General features: G+C 34.7%; 1 protein-coding gene across 2 annotated transcripts in view; it reads right to left on the minus strand.

Moving 5' to 3' along the window:
• Positions 1–1935: 1935 nt before the first annotated feature.
• LOC141406324 (putative fatty acyl-CoA reductase CG5065) overlaps positions 1936–22412 on the minus strand; it is a 46335-nt gene continuing 25858 nt past the window's right edge. For both annotated transcript variants that reach the window (XM_073991622.1, XM_073991633.1), the window contains exons 3-7: positions 17922–18203; positions 14644–14756; positions 14468–14577; positions 2561–2996; positions 1936–2424 (exon numbers count right to left, since the gene is read on the minus strand). In XM_073991622.1, the coding sequence (XP_073847723.1) occupies positions 2004–2424; positions 2561–2996; positions 14468–14577; positions 14644–14756; positions 17922–18203 (1362 nt within the window). In that variant the 3' untranslated portion in view covers positions 1936–2003. The remainder of the gene's footprint in view (positions 2425–2560; positions 2997–14467; positions 14578–14643; positions 14757–17921; positions 18204–22412) is intronic.

Consider the following 22412-nt stretch of genomic DNA (forward strand, 5'->3'; position numbering starts at 1 on the left):
CCTTTTAATCATTAGAGCGAGTCACCTCGAGTCAAGTTCTGATCTTATAAGTGAGTTATTCAATTTTTGATCATCAAAAGGACTCAAATGCTTGGTTTACATTTACGTCAAATGAAAACTCATCCGAAAACCATTAAATTTCATTTGACGTTTAAGCAATGGAATTGACTGTTGAAATCGAGTGGATTTCGTAAATGTAAACCAAGCATTAAAAGACTCCGAAATGTGATTTTTGCGAATAGACTGGGTGGTAACTACACCTTTTTCAGATGTAATTCGAATTATTTTAATTGTAATTCGAGAATTATATTCGTAATTCGTAACATTTCATTTGTAATTCGAGAATTTCACTTGTAATTCGAATTATTTCATTTGTAATTCGAATTATTCCATTTGTAATTCGAAATATTCCATTTGTGATTCGAATTATTCCTTTTTAAATTCGAATTATTTCATTTGTAATTCGAATTATTCCATTTGTAATTCGAATTATTCCATTTGAAATTCGAATTATTCCATTTGTAATTCGAATGAGTTCCTTTGTAATTTCAAATAAAATAATTCGAATTACAAATGGAATAATTCGAATTACAAATGGAATGTTACGAATTACAAATGAAATGTTACGAGTTACAAAAGAAATTCTCGAATTACAAATGAAATGTTACGAATTACAACTAAAATGTTTCGATTTACATCTGAAAAAGGTGTAGTCGTGTTTACCAGTAGCCAGTAGGTATTCACTAGTTACCCTAACAACTGGGTATGGTCCAAATAAATAAATTAAAGTCACCACTTACCTTTTTTGCCACTGTTACCATTGAAATTTAGATACCATTATTTCGTTATAGGAATCACATTCCTCATGGATCCATTTCTTCTTGTGACTAATTCAGACCCTGGATTCTTGTTCTATGAAAATTTTAAATGAAAAATATTTGCCTTATAAAATTTTTCATTTGACATTTATTTCCTTTATAAATTTTTTCATTTCAAATTTCCATAGAACAAGAATCCAGCCCCAGGTATCGGCATAATATTTTACTATTGCATACTTTAGGGCAGCATGAGGCAAACCTTACAAACGCACATTGCGTTGTTTGCATTAGGATTGGAGACATACACGCATTTTACACTTGCGCTTAAAACAGGTGTTTTGGGAGTTTATGTCATTTATTTGACAGATATTGTATGGAATTGACAACTTAAATGATTCATGATTTATAAAACATGTTAAATGAAAAGACGTTATAACATGCTCAATAGTCATTTCGCTAAGGCCGCCATCAGGCCATCTGCTTTTTCACATGTATGACATCAGCTTTTCTGTATATTAGTATACCCAAAGTGACAACATACATACATGTGAAAAAGCAGAGGCACATAAACAGAAAACATGCGACGCACAACCTTCTTCAATGACTACTCAGCTGAGACTTCATTGTTTTGTTCTATCACATGTTGTATACGTGAGTAAATTTACGCTTCCAAAGAGTGTGCGTGCACCCATTGCCTAACGCTGATTTAGGGGGTGTCACGAGTAAAGGGAACATCGATAACTGGACTAAATGGAGTTGCGCTCGACAAAACGAATTTCCGTTTAGAGTAATGTATTATATCGTGTGGTTAAAATGGTCTTCTTGAATGGATTTTTCCCATTGAAAGGTTTCAAGAAGTATTGCTTGCCCGATCTACGCTAGAGTGATTTCATTATAAAAAAATCTTGAAAATATGAGTCCTAGAACGATTTCCATAGTAGACTAATATCATAAAATTGCTGTAGCGGGGAACTCGATCTAAAAATACCTACATAATTTTATGAATTTTTCAATGAAATCACGCTAGTGTGGATCGGGACTTTAGGAACATTGCTTTTTGTTGCACATCTCATTTTATAAGTTTAAATATCATCCATATAAAAGAAAAAAAATTATGTATGTGGCAAATAATGAACTAAATGTATATTTTTATTCTCTTACACCAAATTCAATATTATTTTTTTGTTACATAATTTCTGAAGATTTATTTGTATACATGTACAGGGTCTTCAGTGCTGAGTGTAGAATGTTATCAGTACGCTGCACAAAACTTCCAACATGAGTCCATATAAGAAAAAGTACACCAGATAAAAATATCAGTTTCACTGCACAATCCAAACAATATAAGATTCGTAATATAGAGCGGGCCCGCGGTATTGTCGTGTCGCTTTCTCCAAGCATGTATTTTCTTATACCAAGTATATAGTTATGTAGATATTGTTCAAAATCCAGTTGATTTGTATCCATATTGAATATAGTCGTATCTCTTCTATTTAAATTATGGTATAATTCTTCGAATTTGTGTGTTTTAAATACCCACTCTTTGGTGGTGTAGTATTGTACCAACTTAATGCCAACCGATACCTTATTTTGGACTTTAACCAAACTGAAAAAAAATGAAAGAAATTAATGGTAGTTGTTTCCTATAAAAGTAAGTTACGACCATTGTTGGAACAATGTTGTTTAAATGTGAATTTGAAAGGCTATACATATGTTCTTGTTTTTAGATGATTTATACTTACAATGGTTTACGTCGAAACAGCAGCAGCAGAAAATCCAAAAAATATGCTGGCAGGTAATGAAAGAATATCACACAGAACTTGAAATAGAAGTAACTTTTTGTTATATCACCATTTGGATACCACAAAGAAAAACTAAGTGGGGTTTTATAAAATAAACGTTTTCCCGTCTCGATGCATTCTCCCCATGTTTGCAGAGATTTATTTGATATGGACATATTGATAAATTCAACAGCTGTTGACTTTTGTTGTTGGGCTCGTTGAACGGCAGCTACAATCATTCCATTGATGGCAGTATCTACCGGTATAATTGTTGATGAATTGTCGGGATTACAGTACATGGTTCTTATCACACCACGTGCGCCACCAATCATTAAACCGGTAGGTCCATTTATGCTTTCAATCCAACCGGGAAGAGGTTCTTTCCATGCAGCAGTAACTATAATAAATGATAATAATTAATAAGCAAGGTAATTTAATTTTGTGAAGCTCTATTCTGAAAACCTAAAACCAACAAAGACATAGAAATGTAAATATAAAAATAGGAAAACTCTAAGGCCATGTTTATATTATAGCCTTTTGCAGGGTTAACCTCCTCATTAAAAGGAATTATTTGACGTATACGCAAGAGAGTTGACATTTGAAACCCAGTGGGTTTGTTAAATCCGGTTTTATATAAACGTACTATAAAGGAAGTATAGACGGAGAAATCTACTTAGTGGGTATGTTCGAATTGAGTAAGTCGACTGTGCACTTATTTCTCAAAAAGGCAATAACTATAAATTTTTAATCTGTTCTGTTAAAAGACAATGTTTCGGTAGTCTTTTAGGAGGATTCAGATGTGGTGGTCCAACTGTTTCTCACGCTACCGGGAAAGTATGACCCTTTGGAAACAGCTTTTCAAAACGTGAATGATGTAAAATTAAAACTAAATCTAGTCGAAGAGCGATTAATGTACGAAGAAGCAAAACTTTGTTATCGTCATAATGAAATGAATAAAGTTCATCAAGAAAAATAAGAAGTTTAACAGAAAGTGCTATAAATGCAATAAATTCGGCCATCAAGCTAAAAATTGCTGTCAAGCAGAGGCAAGATCGGCAAAATCCAAACCGGTTACCTTTAAGGTTAACACAAGCGAATTTCAAGTCGGACAATGCTGCCATAATCACATTCAAATTAGATTCGGGTGCCAGCGATCATATGACCAAAGAAAAATTCTACTTCTAATCGAGGGAAAAACTGAACACTCCGGATGAAATAAATGTAGCGAAAGCTTACAAAAGCTGGATTAGCAGTCAGTTTCGTAAACAAAACTGTTATTATTAACTCGATAAATAAAATTCTTGACAGACAAACCATTGGAATTTCCCGTAAATTTTATATTCCAATTAGACATTATATGGAGCACTTTGTCTGGTCTTGATGTCAGATCGGACATTGTGCTATGAGAATTTGATGCAGTGGAACCAGATTGTACAGTATTACTGCTGTTCAGCATGTCACGAAATGTTTGCTCCCCCACGGCTGGCAATGTCTGCCTGGGAATGGCCGATTAGTCTGTGATGTGCCTGTATGGGCAGAAGAGAGATGATCATTCAGGATCAAACTAGAAAGCCTAGCTTCAAAGCTACTCTGAACTTGTCTGGCAATTTGGTCGTTAATACTAGCAACCAGGGCTTCGGAGTCGAGCCATTTTTGGTCAGACTCCGACTCCGACTCCAGTCCAATTTTTTTCTCGACTCCGACTCCGACTCCAACTCCGGAGTCGACTCCGAAAATAGATAAAATAAAATACACAACTTAATTTGCAGTCATCTCAGTTTGAACTTTCAAGATACATTACATTGGGAGGATACCAAAACATAGACCTATATTGTTCGTTTTTCCCGTTGACAATACGGAATACAAAGTAACAAGCACTTCAGCATACTTCACACTTCAGAACATGTAGCAAAACCCTGCAAAGCAACTGCAATCGGACGGTATCGTTACAAGGTTTCTCTACCTAAACACTGACATACGATTATATTTACAATTTTCCGAATTTGACTTATGTACCCAATGAGACTCGAAATACCAAATTTCCATAATTACCGACCGGTAACACTCTTTGTAATTTTTTGAGTTATAAAAAATTAACGTTATTTTAACACCGCAACGTTAACATACGCTTTCATGGTTAAGGTTACTTGAAACCTTTATGTCAAAAGGGATCATTTTCTTCAAACCGTTAAGAATTTTGATTTACACTTGTAGGCCTTTGCCTACTTAACTCTTCATCCGTCCATAGTTATTTTTTACGCATTGCACTACGTAATGTGACAAAAGAAAACCTTCGAAATACATAAAATCGGGCCGTGCCGTTATAGTAAATCGTAAACCTACACCGGCAATTTTACATTTTTATACTTTATAAAGTTCCCGACGAATATTTCGATGTGTTTCAAACGGAATGACAAGTTAGTATCTTATGGTGGAAAGTGTCTTTTGTATACCACATCAAAAAGAATACAACTAAAACCAACGTTTAGTACGGCTAAGCCGAACTGACAATCGGAAATGATTAAATAGTTCTATAAATTTATATATCCACCATCCTATAGAGGCAATGCTCATAATTTAACGTCAATCTGTTAAATAATTTTCACTCCTCAGCATAATTATTTTGACAAGTTTATCCCAGATGCATGACTTAATCGAAAAATCATTTGATCTCTTCTCATCGAAGAACAACAGGTTAGCATAGGAATATCCCCTTAAGTAGAGAGAGAAATGGTTAAGTAGGTTTACTTATAGATAACCACACACTATTCTATTATAAAAAGCAGACTTCTTTATAAAAGACGCATTGCACTTCAAAAGACCGAATATGTCGTTTAAAAAATAGCAGGAACATCGTCTTTAAGAAGATTCTAACTTTTCTCATACAAATTCAGCAAGAAGTCTAGTAGGTCTTTCGTATGATTTCCCTTAAAGTACTACAAGGTCTTTCATAGAAGTCCAACAGGTTCTTTCACAGCAGACATAAATGACTTCTAATAAAAACCAGCAAGAAAAGACCAGTGAGTCTTCTATAAAATGACCTGCAAATCTTCTAAAATATCTTCCCTAAGTATATTTGGAACATGCAAACATTATTCAAATCAATTGACCCAAAAATGTTTCCGATATGCATTTTGTAGTCAAAATAGAGATTAGGAGTTTTCTAAATTATGATCATTAAAAAATTTAAATTGATTTGACAAATTTTTATAAATGTAGAACAGATTATTGCCCGGAGTCGGAGTCGAGCTTTTTTTCACGACTCCGGCTCCGACTCCAGCAAAATTTGCTAGACTCCGACTCCAACTCCGACTCCGAATCCCTGCTAGCAACCAATCGAGCTTGTTGATCAGCAACTATCGAAGAAATCAATCCACGTATATCACCATTAACAGCTCCTGAGCTCGTTTGCGTAGCAGAGGGACCTGCCTGGCCTTCAAGATTATGAGTTTGTTGAACGTTCTGTGATTTAGTTTGCGACCTAGTATTTATACCGGGTGCATCAGAGGTAGGAGCATCGCTAAGGACGCGTACATTGCACACAGGGCAATAAGGGCGTGTCTTCATACTTTTGGACAGACAAGATTTGTGAAAAATGTGCCCACAATTGGTATGTTGAAGTTGCGAATTCGTTGTTATTTGGTTAGCACAGGCTCCACAAACAGGATGTGTCTCCCCGCCAAATACTTAACGCCATATCTCCACCACTCGTATTATGATTATGATTTTTTTAAAAACAAAATTGAGTCCCACAAGTACCTCTATTGAAAACGACAAACGTAAACGAAAAACAAATGACTCAGTTGTCCAAATTTGTCACAAGTGCGAGCACCAAAATCTAGAAAAATTCCTTCAAGAGGTATCAACTCAAAAAAAAAAAAAGGAACCAGAAATTTCAAAACAATTTCATCAGAGAGACCAAGAACATTTATTTATTTATTTATTTACATTCAAGAAGCCGAGCAATTCAACTCGAGCGAGGAATAAATTGATCACTTCAGTCATTTCGGTGGATTAATATGGCCACAACCTTCAAAATAACGAAAATCGGAAAGTACCGTTCTATGGGGGCTATATAATGGCGTGGACCTATACCTACAAAATTCTGGGGGAAAGTTTCATACCCCCAACGAACACTAAATACCATACCACCAGCCATCTCGACGTGATAATGAGGCCAAAACCTTCAAAATACCGAAAATCGGGAGATATCGTCCTATGGGGCTATATTAAAATGTGGACCTATATAAACGTTTTATGGTAGAAATATTTCTTAGCCTCTGGAAACACAAAATACAAAGTTACAACCGATTCTGTTGTCAAATGGGACTAATACATTCAAAATATATTAAAATGACGCGTACTTTATATGGGGCCTTATATGGGGGCTATACCAAAACGTGGACCTATATAACCCAACTTTGGTAGGAATATTTTGTGGCCTCTGGAGACACAAAATACAAAGTTACAACCGATTCTGTGGTCAAATGGGTCTAATACATTCAAAATATATTAAAATGACGCGTACTTTATATGGGGCCTTATATGGGGGCTATACCAAAACGTGGACCTATATAACCCAACTTTGGTAGGAATATTTTGTGGTCCCTGGAGACACAAAGTACCAAATTACAACCAATTTGGTGGTAAAATGGGACAAATATCTTAAAAATTCCTTAAAACGACGACGCGTCACGCGTCATTTTGTATGGGGGCTATACGAAAGCGTGGACCTACATAGCCCGCTTTCAATACCAAAAGTCCTACGTACATATAATAGCTTTTCCCAAAATTTCATCCACCTACGTCAATCCGTTCGGACGCTAGAGTGATTTCCACAGACGGACAGACAGACAGACGGACGGACATGGCTATATCGATGTAGAATTGCACGCTGATCAAGAATATATATAGTTTGTGGGGTCTACAATGATTATTTCGAGTAGTTACAAACGTAGTGACAAACTTAATATACCCCCATCCTATGGTGGAGGGTATAAAAAAGAGAAAATATATATCTGCCTGGCGTGATAACAATATAACAGTATAATATTATCACTAAAATGGCATATTTTTCATATAAATGTACTGAAATGCATACTGTATCTGGCCAGATACATGCGCTACGTACGTGACTATCGGAACATGTGCATGACGGAGGGTTAAGAAAGGAGAAGATAAAATTGCAGTTGCGTATTTGAGAGGAAACCTTTACGAACTTTCTTTAAGCCTTATTTCAGGTTCGGCTATGTTATAGAGCACGAACAATGCTACAACTGTAGCACAAAAGTTTAGGTCACATAGAAATATCAGGAATGGGGAATGTCGAAAGCCATTTAGTGGCGCCAGGTAGCGATCGACAAGAATACTTGAAAGAATTCACTCTGACATGTGTGGTCCTGCAAAATGATTATTCTTACTTTGGAATGATATTTTGTATAAAGAAGAAACCTCAGGTTTTGAAAAAATTAAAGAATATGAGGCGTTAGTCATAGCTATGTTCTCTCAGTACAACATTTCAAAGCTAACAATTGATCACGGCACAGAATATTTACATATATACAGACCAGAAGAAATGGTACAAGGAATACGGTATCTAGGTCAGGGATAACCAGTGGGCGCTTACTGAGAGCAAGTGAACATACATTTCAGTGTGTTTTACATTGAAATTTACGCTCTCTTCCCCATTGGATATCCCTGATCAATTGCCACAACAGAATGGAGTTTCTGAAAGATTTAATCGCACTGTGACTGAGAAGATTAGATCAATGTTGCCACATTCGGGTAGTCCAAAATATTTATGGAATAAAGCTGCACTCTCAGCTGTATACATTTTAAATAGATGTCCTCCTACATGAGCTCTTGATACCAAATTAACTCCTGAAGAAATATGGTATAACGGAAAAAATAAAAGTTTTTTGATGCTAGGCATATGTATGGATCGCAGATGCAAAAAAAGGAAACTAGATCCAAAAGGCAAGAAAATGGTAATGGTTGGCTATGCATCCAATGGTTACCTACTGCGGGATGTTGAAAACAGAAAAGTTGTGTTGGCACGTGACGTCAAATTTGATGAAGAATGTTATCCATTTGCTATGCAAGAAGTTAAAAGTGACCACACTAATATTATAATCAGTCACGAGCAAGAGGTGGAAGAAGTGGGTGAATCTGTGACTGAAAGTGATATGCCTCAAGGTGATTCCTTCAGAAATTACGATGAAGTCCAATATACACAAGAAACAAGTGTTGTTGAACATACAAACTTATGGCAAATATCTGAAAATTCTGATGAAGATGAACAGCAAGGAGCTGTGGAAGAATAACACATTTGCCAGCAAAATTCGATTATCCAGACCAAAATCTATGAAGAAAAATAAAGTTTGGAAAATCGTTACCACTCCTCCTAATTCAAAGTTGTTGACGTCAAAGTGGGTCTTCCGAATAAAAGATGAACACCTGATCCAAGTGAAGTATAAAGCTAGACTGGTTGCGAGAGGATGTCCTTAAAAGTATGGAGTAGACTACAGTGATAACTATGTGCCTGTTGCAAAATTGACCACGCTTCGAATAGTCTTAGCGGTGAAAATACACTATGGATATTTCTTTCACCAGTTGGACGTAAAAACAGCATTTTTACTGCAGACTACTGCCTCTATATGAAGATTATTGAGTTGAACAAGTAAAAAAGTGTCAGTCCGCTTTGCCGACAGATATACACCCTCAGCCAATGTGAAGCGAAACTTTCACCTCCGAAAAGATCGAATGTATTTAAGGTCTCTTCAAAATTTTGTGGCTCTTTTTGGACATTTGAACTTGCCGACAAAAATGTGGATTGGGAATTAACTGCACTAAGACACAAATGTTGAACTTTTGTAGGACAGGTACCCTTAGGGAGGACCGATATGGACTATTTTAGAAGATAAACTAAATTTTGATAAAATATTAGGAGATCCAAAGTTTGGACCAAATTAGTTGCCCAATTCAAGTGATATCGTCCAACCATTTTAGTGACATGTTTTAAATATTGGGGAGAAGTACCAAAAGTTGTGGACCGGTATTGCCCATGAAACTAAGCTTGGATATAATATGACGAAGATGTTGGACCAAATCGGTTGAACAGTTCGACCGCCACATATGGTGACATAGGGATTTTTTACATCTTTCGGGCTGTTTTCCCAAGAAATATGGACTTGCCCCTGAAAAAACTTTTACCGTCTTAATGGAGGTAGCGAATGCAACTCGCTTCAAGAAAAATCAAAGTGATTCGAGAGCAGGTCTTAAAGTGAATTTATCCGAAATTTTGTGTGAGAGGTACCAGAAGGAGTAGACAAATATAGTCCATATTCGAACCTGATCTATATCTAGTAGATATATTAGGATGTGCAAAGTATGGATTTCATCGGTCACTCCCTTCAAGAGTTATCGTGTGCAAAATTTTTCCGAACATTTCTGAAGTTTTGTGGAGTGGACCGATATAGCCTATCTTCGAATTTAAACTATGTTTTGATAAAATATTACGAAGGTCAAATTTTCAACCGAATCGACAGATCCGTTGGAGGGTTATCTTGCGCTCCAACCTCTACACACGGTGTCATAGGGGCCTTTTGCAACTTTCAGGCTATTTTCTCAGGAAGTATTGACTTGCCCCTGATGAAACTTGTACCGTCGTATAGGGGGAAGTAAATACAAGTTGTTGCAAAAAAAATCAATGCGATTCGAGAGCAGGTCCTAATCTGAACTTATCCGAAATTTTGTGTGGGACCGATTGAGTCCATATTGGAACCTCATCTTAGTCTGGTAGAAATTTCACGACGTGCAACGTATGGATCAAATCGGTTACTCCCTTCGAGAGTTATCGTGCGCACAAGTTTTGCGAAAATTTTTGAACATTTGTGGGGGAGGTACCTGAAGGAGTGGACCTATATGGCCCATCTTCGAATTTAAATCAAATCTGGACAAAATATTTCCATACCCAAAATTTGAACCGAATCGATTGATCCGTTCGAGAGTTATCGTGCGCACCAGCCACCAGACAGACGGACGGACATTGCTAGATCTACTCAAAATTGTCTGAAACGGATATCGTACACACATACTTGGGGTCTAAAACCATTATTTCGATGAGGCACATTTTTGGTCGTATCAAAGTGTAAATACCCTCTTTAGGCTAAAGGCTGAGGGTATAAAAACGACATACTTTATTTCTTGGAAGTAAATTCGAAAGCATCATCAAGCTGAAAGTAAGCCTTAGCGAAATTTTTGAAATGTCAGATTGTGGACCACTTAAATATTTCCTTGGTATAACGTTTTTAAACGAAAATTGTTGCTTGGCTTTATCTCAAGAGAATAGCATTAGGAAAGTGTTGGAGAAATTTGGTGTACAAGATTGCAATTCAGTTAAGACAACGATGGAAAAGGGTTTACAGCTGCATGCATCTGAAAAGGAGAAACAAACTCGACATCCGTGCGGGGAAGTCTTATGTACATATTTCGAGACCCGACATTTGTTACCAAGTACAAGGTGGCGCAAAAGTAATCTTCCGAAGTTTTTTGGCTTTAATTTAAAAAAAAAATGAAAAACTTTGATTTTTCTTGTGGATTATTTTTATTTGGTCTTTTAATCAGATAAATGGCCGCCGCCACAGTTTATTGTCTTTTGAGCCCTTTTTATGCCATTTTCCATCACTTTGGCCAAAACTTCCGGCGATAGGTCCTCACATTCTTGTCGAATATTGTCTTTAAGAGCTAAAAGAGTCTGAAGCTTGTTGACATAAACCGGTGACTTCAAAAAGCCCCACAAAAAGAAGTCTGGAGCGCCTCATCACTCAGGATTATTTTTGATGAAAAATCATCTTCCTGTTGGTGGTTATTAAGGATGGCTTGATCGTATGTTAGACGCGATTGGCGGTCAGCATCTAACAGCTGATGCACCGTGTGGACTTTGTACGGAAACATTTTCAAATCTTGTACCAAAATTCGCTGTAAAGACCGTCAACTGATACCCATTTGCGTGGCACGTCGTCTGGCCTATGTCGACAGCGCTTCCTTGACATCCTCGGCTACAGCAGCAATATTCTCTGCAGAACGGATACTGCGGGGTCTGCCATGCATGGCAGCATCACGTGTTGTGCCAGTCTCTTCGAGGCGAGCGGCTTAACGTCTGCGACGAAATTCACGTTGTGCCAAAGTCACCGACCGATTATTGGCCAAATAAATAGTCACCAATATTCCGCGTTCTGGAGCAGTGTAGCGTAACATTGTTAATTAACGTGTATTTTACATGTGTTTACTACACAAATGTCAAAACAGAACTGACATTAGGGGCCAATCACAAAAATTATAGCATTTTCTGATAGGAAGATTACTTTTGCGCCAACTTGTATAATACCTTGGACGTTTTCATGAAAATCCATCAGATATACATTGGCAACACCTAAAGAGAATTGGAAGGTATTTTAGAGGCACAGCATCCACCAAGCTTGTATTTAAAAGAGATAAAGCTGAACCCATTGTTGGGTTTGCAGATTCAGATTGGTTATCGGAAACTGTTGACAGAAAATCTCTGAGTGAATACGTCTTTAGAGTATATTGCTCTACGGGCGTTGGTGTAGCAAGAAACAACAGACTCGAGCAACATCAGAGGCGGAAAATGTGGCTCTAAATATGGCTAAAAAAGATTCTGTGTGGATACGGGGAGTTATGCAAGATCTCATAGAAATAGATGACGAGTACAAAATAAAAGTATATGAAGATAACTGATGTATTGGTTTCGCAAATGATTTAGAAAGTAAACGTGTGATGTTCATCGCTGTAAAACGCCATTTTATAAGGGATTATATTATGAATGGAACAATTACTGTGGAGCACATCAATACCGAAGGGCAATTGGCAGATATATTCACGAAATCCACTGATGCTACAAAATATGTATATGAATATGTGGTTAGAGCTCGGATTAGTTGATTGAGAGGGGGTCTTGAAATACTTGTTTCAATCTACTTACACGGTGTGCCTTAACAAATTTAAATGGAAGGTGCTTACACCTCGGAAGTTTTTGCTGACTCTGAAACTACAATGCTCATAGATGAGAAATATGAAGAAACAAAAAAAAATCGCCGGAGGGATTTTCAAATAAATCGCGATTTAAGTTCACATTTTTAGTGGTTCTTTAGGTTTTCACGATTTAGCTTGGAAACCGCGAGTTCTATGTAAATGGGTCTAAAGAAAATGTTGTAGCAGAGAAAACTCTCCACAAGATTGGCCTTTATGATATTTTCGTAGGTTTTACCGTTTTTGAGATATGGAAGTTCAAATTGGGACAATGCACTGACTGTATCGTCCCCTTATAAAACAATATTATGCACAGTACCCCTTAACTAACTTTTAATGGAAACCGCTTGCACATGGGATGTTTTTGCGGATTCTGAAACAGCAATGTTCATAGATAAGAAAAATTAAAAAAAAAAAAATGAAAAAATCGCTGGAGGGATTTTTAAATAAATCGCGATCAAAATTCACAATTTTAGGGATTTTTAGGTTTTCACGATTTTGCTTGGAAACCGCAAGTCGTATCGAAATAGGTCTGAAGAAATTGTTGTAGCTGTGAAAATTCTCTATAGGACTGACCTTTAGGTTTTTTCATAGGTTTTACCATTTTTGAGATATAGAGGTTCAGTTAAAATTTTTAGGTTTTTATCTTAAGTCTTCAAGATTTTGCTTGGCAACCGCAAGTCATATCAAAATGGGACTAAAGAAAATAGTGAAGCTGTGAAAATCCTCTACAAGACTGGATGATTTATTTTTTTCTAGGTTGTACCATTTTCAAGATATATAAGTTTAATTTGGGAAATTGCAGTAATGACATTGTTTTATAAGGAGGCGATACAGTCAGTGCATTGTCTCAATTTGAAATTCTATATCTCAAAAACGGTAAAACCTACGAAAATATTTTAAAGGCCAATCTTGTGGAGAATTTTCACTGCTACAACATTTTCTTTAGACCCATTTACATAGAACTAGCCGCTTCCAAGCTAAATCGTGAAAAGCTAAAGAACCCCTAAAAATGTGAACTTAAATCGCGATTTATTTTAAAATCCCTCCGGCGATTTTTTTGGTTTCTTGATATTTCTCATCTATGAGCATTGCAGTTTCAGAATCAGCAAAAACTTCCGAGGTGTAAGCACCTTCCATTTAAATTTGTTAAGGCACACCGTGCTTAGTTTTGAATTTATAATTGGTTTTGTATGTTCTAGGAAACGAACATGTTGTCAGTCTTGGAAAAAAATTCTTTGAATACATTAAAACTTCTTTTTATCAATTCTTACACAAGACATTTTGTTGCAATTGAACACTTTGACTTATGCCCGTAATTTCTACGCGTAGTTATCTATGACTTTATAGATATCCCCCGTGTAAGCAAACATTCATAATTTCAATCGATAGGTAACGTTACCGTTACGTTACTTACACCAAGGATTTTGCCTGGTTGATCGTTGCCAATGTGTTAAAAATTGTAAAACACTTAGTATATGTGGCAATGTTTTTACGAAATTATGAATGAAAATCACCAATGTTACCACATGTTTTCAAAATTTACACGCCTCGGTAAATGGCACGTCGTAGAAGTTACCAAACGCGTAGGTAAAGGTAACTAATAGGTAGCTACCTACCCGGTTACCTAGGGCTAGAAATTACGGGCATTAATAGATTAAAATTTACTAATTTAAAATTGAATATACAAACATACGTATACGTATATTTATGTTACTCCTAATGCCAAACCAATTTTAACGGATTTTTCTTATGAAGAATGCAAACGTGCAATGCCATGCAAAAATATTATTTCACTTTAAACAAAATCATACTCACCAATTGAAGGTCTGGTTATAATTATTGGTATTTTTGTTCCATATCGGTTAATTAGATCTTCCGACAAAGCTTTACTAAACGCATATGTATTTGGCAAGCCGTTTAACAATCTACGAATAAAGTTGTTGTGTCAAAGAACGTGATCCAATTAACTACTAAAGAAGTTGAAAACTCACTCAGGTGTAACCTTGGCTAATTCGTCGTCACTCATTGTTTTAATCATTTCAATTATTTCGTAGGGATTTCGATGCGCTTGATAGGCACGTTCCTCCACAACAGGTTCATTACACTGAAAGAATAAATAAAACAATTATATATGAACAATATTTAAAAGTAATTAATTATGTTCAACAAAATCATATAGAGTTATATTTATGTGCAGTGAGTCACAGTCAAAAGTATTCTCTTGAGTTTCTTTAATTAAAACTGCGAATAAGAATTAATTAACTAAAATCACTTTCATTAATTAACTCTTAGCAATCGCAGTTTTAAATAAAGTATATCAAGTGAATACTTTTGACTGTGACACACTGTATACAATATGCAAAACTCATATTCGAACACCCTTCAAAAATTAACAAAATCGTTATTCATATCAGATAAATTAATGTGCTTGTAATTTATTGAATAGAGAATATTTGAGAATAATTTACATCCAACAAAAATATATTTTAACTAGTTTCATCATATAAAGTAGATGGGGCTTAGAGTCGAGGCAAAATTCATATTCGAACACCTTAAGGCACTACATTTTTGCTTTCTTTGAAGCATTTTTCTAGGTAAAGTGTGACCGTTTTGTACTTGAATATTCTTGCGGAGGCCTCTGATGTTCAGAAACATAAAATTTAGTAAAGTTTGCCTTGGATTTTTTAATTGTAATTGAATTGATTAAAAAATATAGTAAACTTTCTACAAAACTAAGCAATATTGTTCAAGAAATGAACAGTAGTGGTCAGTTTTTGTATGGATGTTGCTAAAAATAGCGAATCCTAGTAGTTTCTACGACAAAATACGTGGTCTTAGTAAAAATAGATGTTGCCAGCTTATAAAAACTTAAGCCTGCCTAAGCTTATGGTAGGACATTAATTATGGATAATCGCAATGAAGAAATAGTTTTTGTAAGTCGAAATGTTGGCAGAGTAGAACTGAATTTTGAGGTAGGTGATGAAATGGGGTAATCTTTTCCAAAAAATCCGCAATAACGATTTTTTGTCCAATAGGTAGTTCATTTGTTATAGAAAATTAAAGAAATAAACATAAATGTTTCATAAGCATGAAAAACTGGCAAAAAAAATAACTTGGATCACAAACAGAGGGAATAAGTTGCATTTCGATATTTTTGCAGTGACGAGAATTTCGGAGTCCTTCCCAAGCATTCAAAACCTATTTAGACCACTTAGTAAAGGGAACGTGTTCATTTTCACACGTATAAATGAGAAATTTCCTATCATAAACATAGATAGCCAGCCTTAAATTCTCATGAGCTAGTATCATATACAGTGACTGTCACTGAAAATGATGCAACCTGAAATAAAAATGTAAACGTTGATAACTTGGAAACGAGTTGAGATTTTTTGACAATTCAAAAACAATTTTGTAGGCTGAAAAATTGTCTTTAAGACAACTTTTTGCACTTTTCTTTGAAAATAGTTTTCAGAAATATTGTGAACAATGTTTTGACCATTATTGCTTTTATAAAAATAAAAATTTCAACGCCCTTTGTTGTCATAAAAAGCGAAAAATTTAGAAATTAATAATTATTGTGGTGCATCATTTTCAATGCTCAATTTAAAAATGACCATTTTTGTTTTCCAATTGTTTTTAAAATTGCTAAAAAACTTCAACTCGTTTCCAAGTTATCAACGTTTACATTTTTTGCATCATTTTCAGTGACAGTCACTGTATTTTTACTAAGGACCACGTATTTTGTCATACAACAACTAAGATAAGCTATTTGTAGAAATATCCATCCAACATTTGCCATTACCCTTAATTCCTTGAAGAATATTGCTTAGTTTTGTAGAAAAATTACTATCTTTTTTAATCAATTCAAATTATAAAAAAATTCCGACGTTAACATTACTAAATTTTATGTTTCTGAACATCGGAGGCCTCTGCAAGAATATTCAAATACGAAAAAGTCTGGGTGTTTGAATATGAGTTTTGCATACTGTATATATAAAATAAAAATTTACTACTTTAAAGAGATGAGTGTAATCTGTTAATCATCGCGACCTACATATTTGTGTGAATATTGCGAAAAAGACTTGTTTTGAGGGTCGAAAGCGGTAAAGTGCGAAAATGGGTTTAAAAAACTATTTTTCGGCTTATACTGTTGTCTAATCCTATTTTATGCAATAATTAGCGGTGGGCCATGTATTTTTATGGATTTTAAGGATTTTTTAAAAACTACGGGAATGACAGTAGTCCCACGGAAATTACATTTTTTCCCTCTGCATTTCTAACAATTTTTTTTAGGGTGCCATGTTGAATTTGATGGTATGTTTAATAATTCTATAATAAATTTATTAAACAATTATCATAGATCGAATAATCTCAAAATTTATATTGAAAATGCCATTCGCGTGTTCCTTTTGTCATTACCGTGGTTAGAAAATACCCACATGGAAACATGTCTACTCTTGGATTTAAATGTGCAAATCTTAAAATTTTTTATAAAATATAAAATAATTTAATACAGAGTAAAAAATGAACAAAATTATATTATTATTGGAAATTATATTATAAATAACGGAATGAAAAAATTTCCGCAACATGCACAAAAACACTGAACACTTGAATCGTTCTCAAACAACTGACTACATTTTTCACTTCTGTCGATTATCTTTAAAACTAACGGGAATTGTCGTTACATTGACAGATTACATATAAACAAAAAAATCCGGTTTAAAGCATTTTTTTCTTAATAAACACATTGGCCCACGGGAATGATAAAAAATAGGGACAAGACTAAAATGCCTCAAAATCATAATTTAAAGAATAAAATTATATTTATGAAATTAAAATAGTCTTTGTTCATTCTTTTAGAGTACCACGGCGTACTTCATTTATATAATATATTTTGAAATATTAACGAATATCAGTGTTTGTTTTTTAGCACAAAACGACTGGGAACACGCCACGGTAATGAGTATTTGCACCTTGCGACCAATTTTTTTCATCTAAATATGTAGAATATTTTATTTTGATTTGTTTTACTTAGTCCGTTTCTAAGAATTTAATTTTTTTTTCAATATTTTTAACACTAAATGCGTCGGGACACAGAAACAAGTCTTTTCGCAATATTCACCCATTTATGTATATATTTGTGTGCAGAATTTAATGGTCGGAAACGGAGGCATTGCGAATAACATTCTTTGACCAATTTTTAACGTTTTTTTATATATAAGAATGCATATTTTTATACATATCAATTAACACAAACAATACGTACTTGGCAAAATGTCGTAGAAACATGAACAAAGACTTTAAGGTTCTCCATTGTTAATGCAAGCTCCAACACCTTTTGTGTGCCCAAAACATTCATTTGAACCATTGGACGTAGTGGTTGATCGAAACGCACATTAGCCGCACAGTGGAATACAACATCGATAGTTCGAATTAAATGATTTCTATCGTCGATTTTAACACCAAGGTCATCTTCCAAAACATCTCCGGCAATAACGTGAATCTTTTTGCCAATATCGGGATTTAATTCTAAGATGTTGTTGAAAATCTAAAAAAGGAAGCAAGCAAAATTTTTACAACATACATAAATATAAAAATTTAAACATTTTCAGGTTTAAATCATAGCCGACCAAGAAGAGGGCACACAAAATTCTCAATATTTGCAACTTTTGACAGTGTGTTAGTAACGTTGTATGCACGCATGCTGCAAAACAAAAACAAATCAAAACATTTGTGTGCTCTTTCGTTGCGTTCGGGTCGTGTGTGTGTGAATTGCCGAAAAACTTCGTAACTTTAACAATATCAAAGCACGACATTGGTTTAAATAAAGGTCTTCGATACAGGACAAAAATAAAAAGCAAATTTTGACTTAAATATGTACATTAAACTACCCAAAATTTTTTTTTTTGGAACGTTAATCCGTGCCTCCAGGGTGATCTTTGTTTCCATAGTAACTTGTATGGGGATAAACGTGAATTTTCACGAAAATTCTCTAAAATCCGCATTTATGGTCCAATCGATGAACATTTTTCGCCAGTTTATTGTTGTGTCTAAAAAACGAATCCTACAAAAATTTGTAGAAATCGGATCGGGTAAGGTTCCATTTTTTGCCAACAAACAACTGTGAACGGCGTTCTGCCCGGCCTTAATTGGTCCATATGACCAAAACGGGCTGCCAATGAAGACAACTTTAACCTGTATGTCATAGGGCAAATACCGCCTTGGACCCGAAACACACAATTTCAACAGTAAAGCACAGAGGAGACTCTGTTGTGGTATGGCGTTGTATAAGTGCTTCCGGTGTAGGAAATCGTGTCTTTATCGAAGGAATTAAGGATAAGATGTATTATTTAAACATTCTGAAAGGATAATTTGAAATAGAGTTGTGCAATCTAGTTCATTTTAAAGATCTAGTTCAATAGCTCAGCTCTTTGAACTGAACTAGGTCAGTAATCTAGTTCATAGTTCACTGTCCAGTTCAATCATTCGGATCAAAATCGTTCACCGGCTCTTAATCGGTCGTTTGATGAAAACGCATACATACACCAAATACAAACAAACAAAAGAATAATATAATTTAACTACTCCATAACAAAAATATTACATTTGCATAGTTTTATTGCATTCTTAAAGAAAGATTAATTAATTTTAGAAAAACATCATTCATTTAGGTGGCTGGCAAAAAATCGTATGTTGTATGTGTGTGTAGAAATTGTGTGTTTCTTTTTTCCCTTTTTTCTATCCAAAAAGGAAGATTCAATAGGTAATGGATTCGACATATTGTAATATGTTATGTCTCGTATGTTTTTGTAGAAATCTTCATTTTCGGACAGCTATTCCATGTACCTTGATCCAAAACATAAACAAACTGATCACATTACAAAGGAATCCCTTAACATAGACGACGCCGTCACTTTATGTATTTGTGAACGACATGTTGAACTAGATTGTGAATCGTTCGTTGATCGTACGGTCACCGACTGATTATAGTTCAGTGAACTATTGAACTATAATGAACTATATCGACTGATCTAGTTCATACGCTCTTTTCAATGAATCGTTCAATTGAACTAGTTCGTTCATGAACTATACAACTCTAATTTGAAATTTAGGCGCTGAAAATTAGGGATTTGGGACAACATTCCAATTTTATCAATATATGAGCCCGAGTACAAATCACATATTTTTCCACAATGGATGCTATGTAACTGTCCAAAAGTGATTCAAACACCTTCCCGATCCCCGGATTTGAATCCTATAGATAACTTATGGAGTATTTTGGAGACAAATATAAAAAATCGTCACATCTAAAGTATAGGAACCCTGAAATATGCCTTGCAAGAAGAATGGGGAAAAATTCCGATATCTTGCCCCGAAAATTTAGTTAAATCATTGCCAAAAAGGATAAAAGCTGTAAAGGATAACAAAGGATGTCATACCAAGGGGTGAAACCCTAAAAAATCCCTTTTGATTACGTTTCTTTGCATTTCCAAACGCTGACAACATTTATTTTCATATTAGACCTCGAATATTGGTACAGAAGGACTGCTATTTGCTATCTTCGTACAAAATTCGGGAATACATTGCAATAGTTAATCATATCTTGCACATTTTTCTTAATTATTTCAAATATTCGTCCGACTTTGTATTCATGCAAAATTTTTAATAAAATTACCGTTATTTGTACATATTTCTATAGCAGAGGCATTCCAAAAGAAGAAAAGAACAAAAATCTGCGGTATTTTGTTTTGAAAATCCTTAAAAACTCCAAATATATAGCGCTTATAGGTGTACGAATACGAACTTTGCCACCCCAACAGGCGTCATCTATACCTAAATGCCGGAATAAATATTTGCACATAAAATATAGAATTCATAACGATTTTATTCATTTTTAGGGGTGTACGAATATGAACTTTGCATACTGTATTTATGTTAAGACACTAATGTAAAAATATAAAAAGGAATGAAATCGCTATCATTAACCAATTCTTAGCAATCGCAGTTTTAATGAAAGATACTGAAGTGGATACTTTTGACTGTGATTCACTGTATGTACATAGTTTCTATTCGTTTATGAAAGTACTAAGCTCTTATTCCTTTATTGTGTTTGCGATCGATTGCATTGATATCGATCGTCATTGTGATTTATCATAGCTTCGTTCCAGTACTTTTTATTGATAAAAGTGTCAAAAGAACAATCTGTTGAAAATGAATCCAACACACACATTTTTTACGGGAACGGAAAATGGCTAAAACGTCATAAAAACTGGTCAGCGCCATTTTTGTTCAAAGAGAAGTGAACATTTTGCAACTGTTTTGGTATACGGGACGCATTTTGGGGAAAAATTTGGAAATGTGTTAAATGTGTAAAACCTTTTTAGTTTCTGTTTGTGATGTTCATGGTTATCGCAGTTTTCTCCATTCTGTATCTGACATTTTCTGATTAGGGCATTTGATAATTGCAATGCCATTAATCTTTGTATTTGTTTTTTTTTTCAATCAAAGGAGAAGGTGAAAAACTGTGGTAAGTATCAGCAATGATACTTATTATTGTAATTTGTATTAATGACTTTACATTTATAGAAATAAACGCGATCTAATGTTTAACTTGTTTTATACAGTAAATATAAACAACATTATTTAGTGTTCAACGCAGTCATCCTTCTTTGACGTTTAGTTCATAAAATAGTTTATGTGAGGGGTCATGTTTGTTCTTTCCAAAACATGGACTAATATTTACAAATTTCCGAATTGGGATTTTTTATCCGACAACACACAACATTAAATTACAGCAATGGATAATATGGATAGATTTGCAAGTAAGTATTCTGTCTTCTGGAAATATAAAATTTCAATTAACAATCAATTCGGTAGAACAATGTGGTTAAAATCTTCAAAAAAAAATCTTTAATGAAGGCTACTCTTATATGGGGGCTTTACTGAAGCGTGGACCTATACGTTGACCTGTACCGAGAAATTTCTGGCGGAAAGTTTTTAGACTCAAAGAAGACTAAATACCAAACTTCCGATATTTCGGTAAGATAATGTGGCTAAACCTTCAAAATACCGAAAATCAAGAGGTACGTGTCTATGGGGATATAGGAAGATGGGGACCTTCGGTGGGATATTGTGTAGCCGGTATTCAAACTGCCCATAGATCAAAGTTTCAATTCACACATTAAAATTAAAATTAAATTAGTTTTTATCCAAAGAGGAAGTAAAGCAAAAACAGCTACATTTATTAGCATAATATATCTGTTCCAGAACCTGCAAGAATCTAAAAATGTCTACTGCGATAACAATTTTTCCTTTATGATATTTCTGAAACAGACATATTATTTTGAATGATCGCATTATCGTAAGCCTGACTATTTTGAAAAACAAAATAAATCTATTTTGCTATAGGGAGAGAACTCGCAGCAGAGGAAGGCCAAAAACTATCTGGAGGAGAACCATCCCAAATGAGACAAATTGCTAAGATAGAGATTCTTTGTAAAATAACATCCCAGCAAAATTTATTTCAAGTTGTTCTATGTGAAGTAGTGATTGAATAGCTTTTTCAGAAGAAGTCCACGCAGAGTCATGAAAAATGCATCCCGTTCTTCACATTTTGACAATGACTGATTTGAATCCATTTCATAAAATTTTAGCAATGTTTACATTTATAATAACTTTTTGCAAATAAAATTCATAAGAACACAAGAAACTATTTATTTTATGTTATTTTAATTACTCAGCAAAATGTTGTATCCAA

The sequence above is a fragment of the Musca autumnalis genome, unplaced genomic scaffold (assembly GCF_047663935.1).
Source record: "Musca autumnalis isolate F117 unplaced genomic scaffold, ASM4766393v1 scaffold_1, whole genome shotgun sequence".
Classification (NCBI taxonomy): Eukaryota; Metazoa; Arthropoda; class Insecta; order Diptera; family Muscidae; genus Musca; species Musca autumnalis.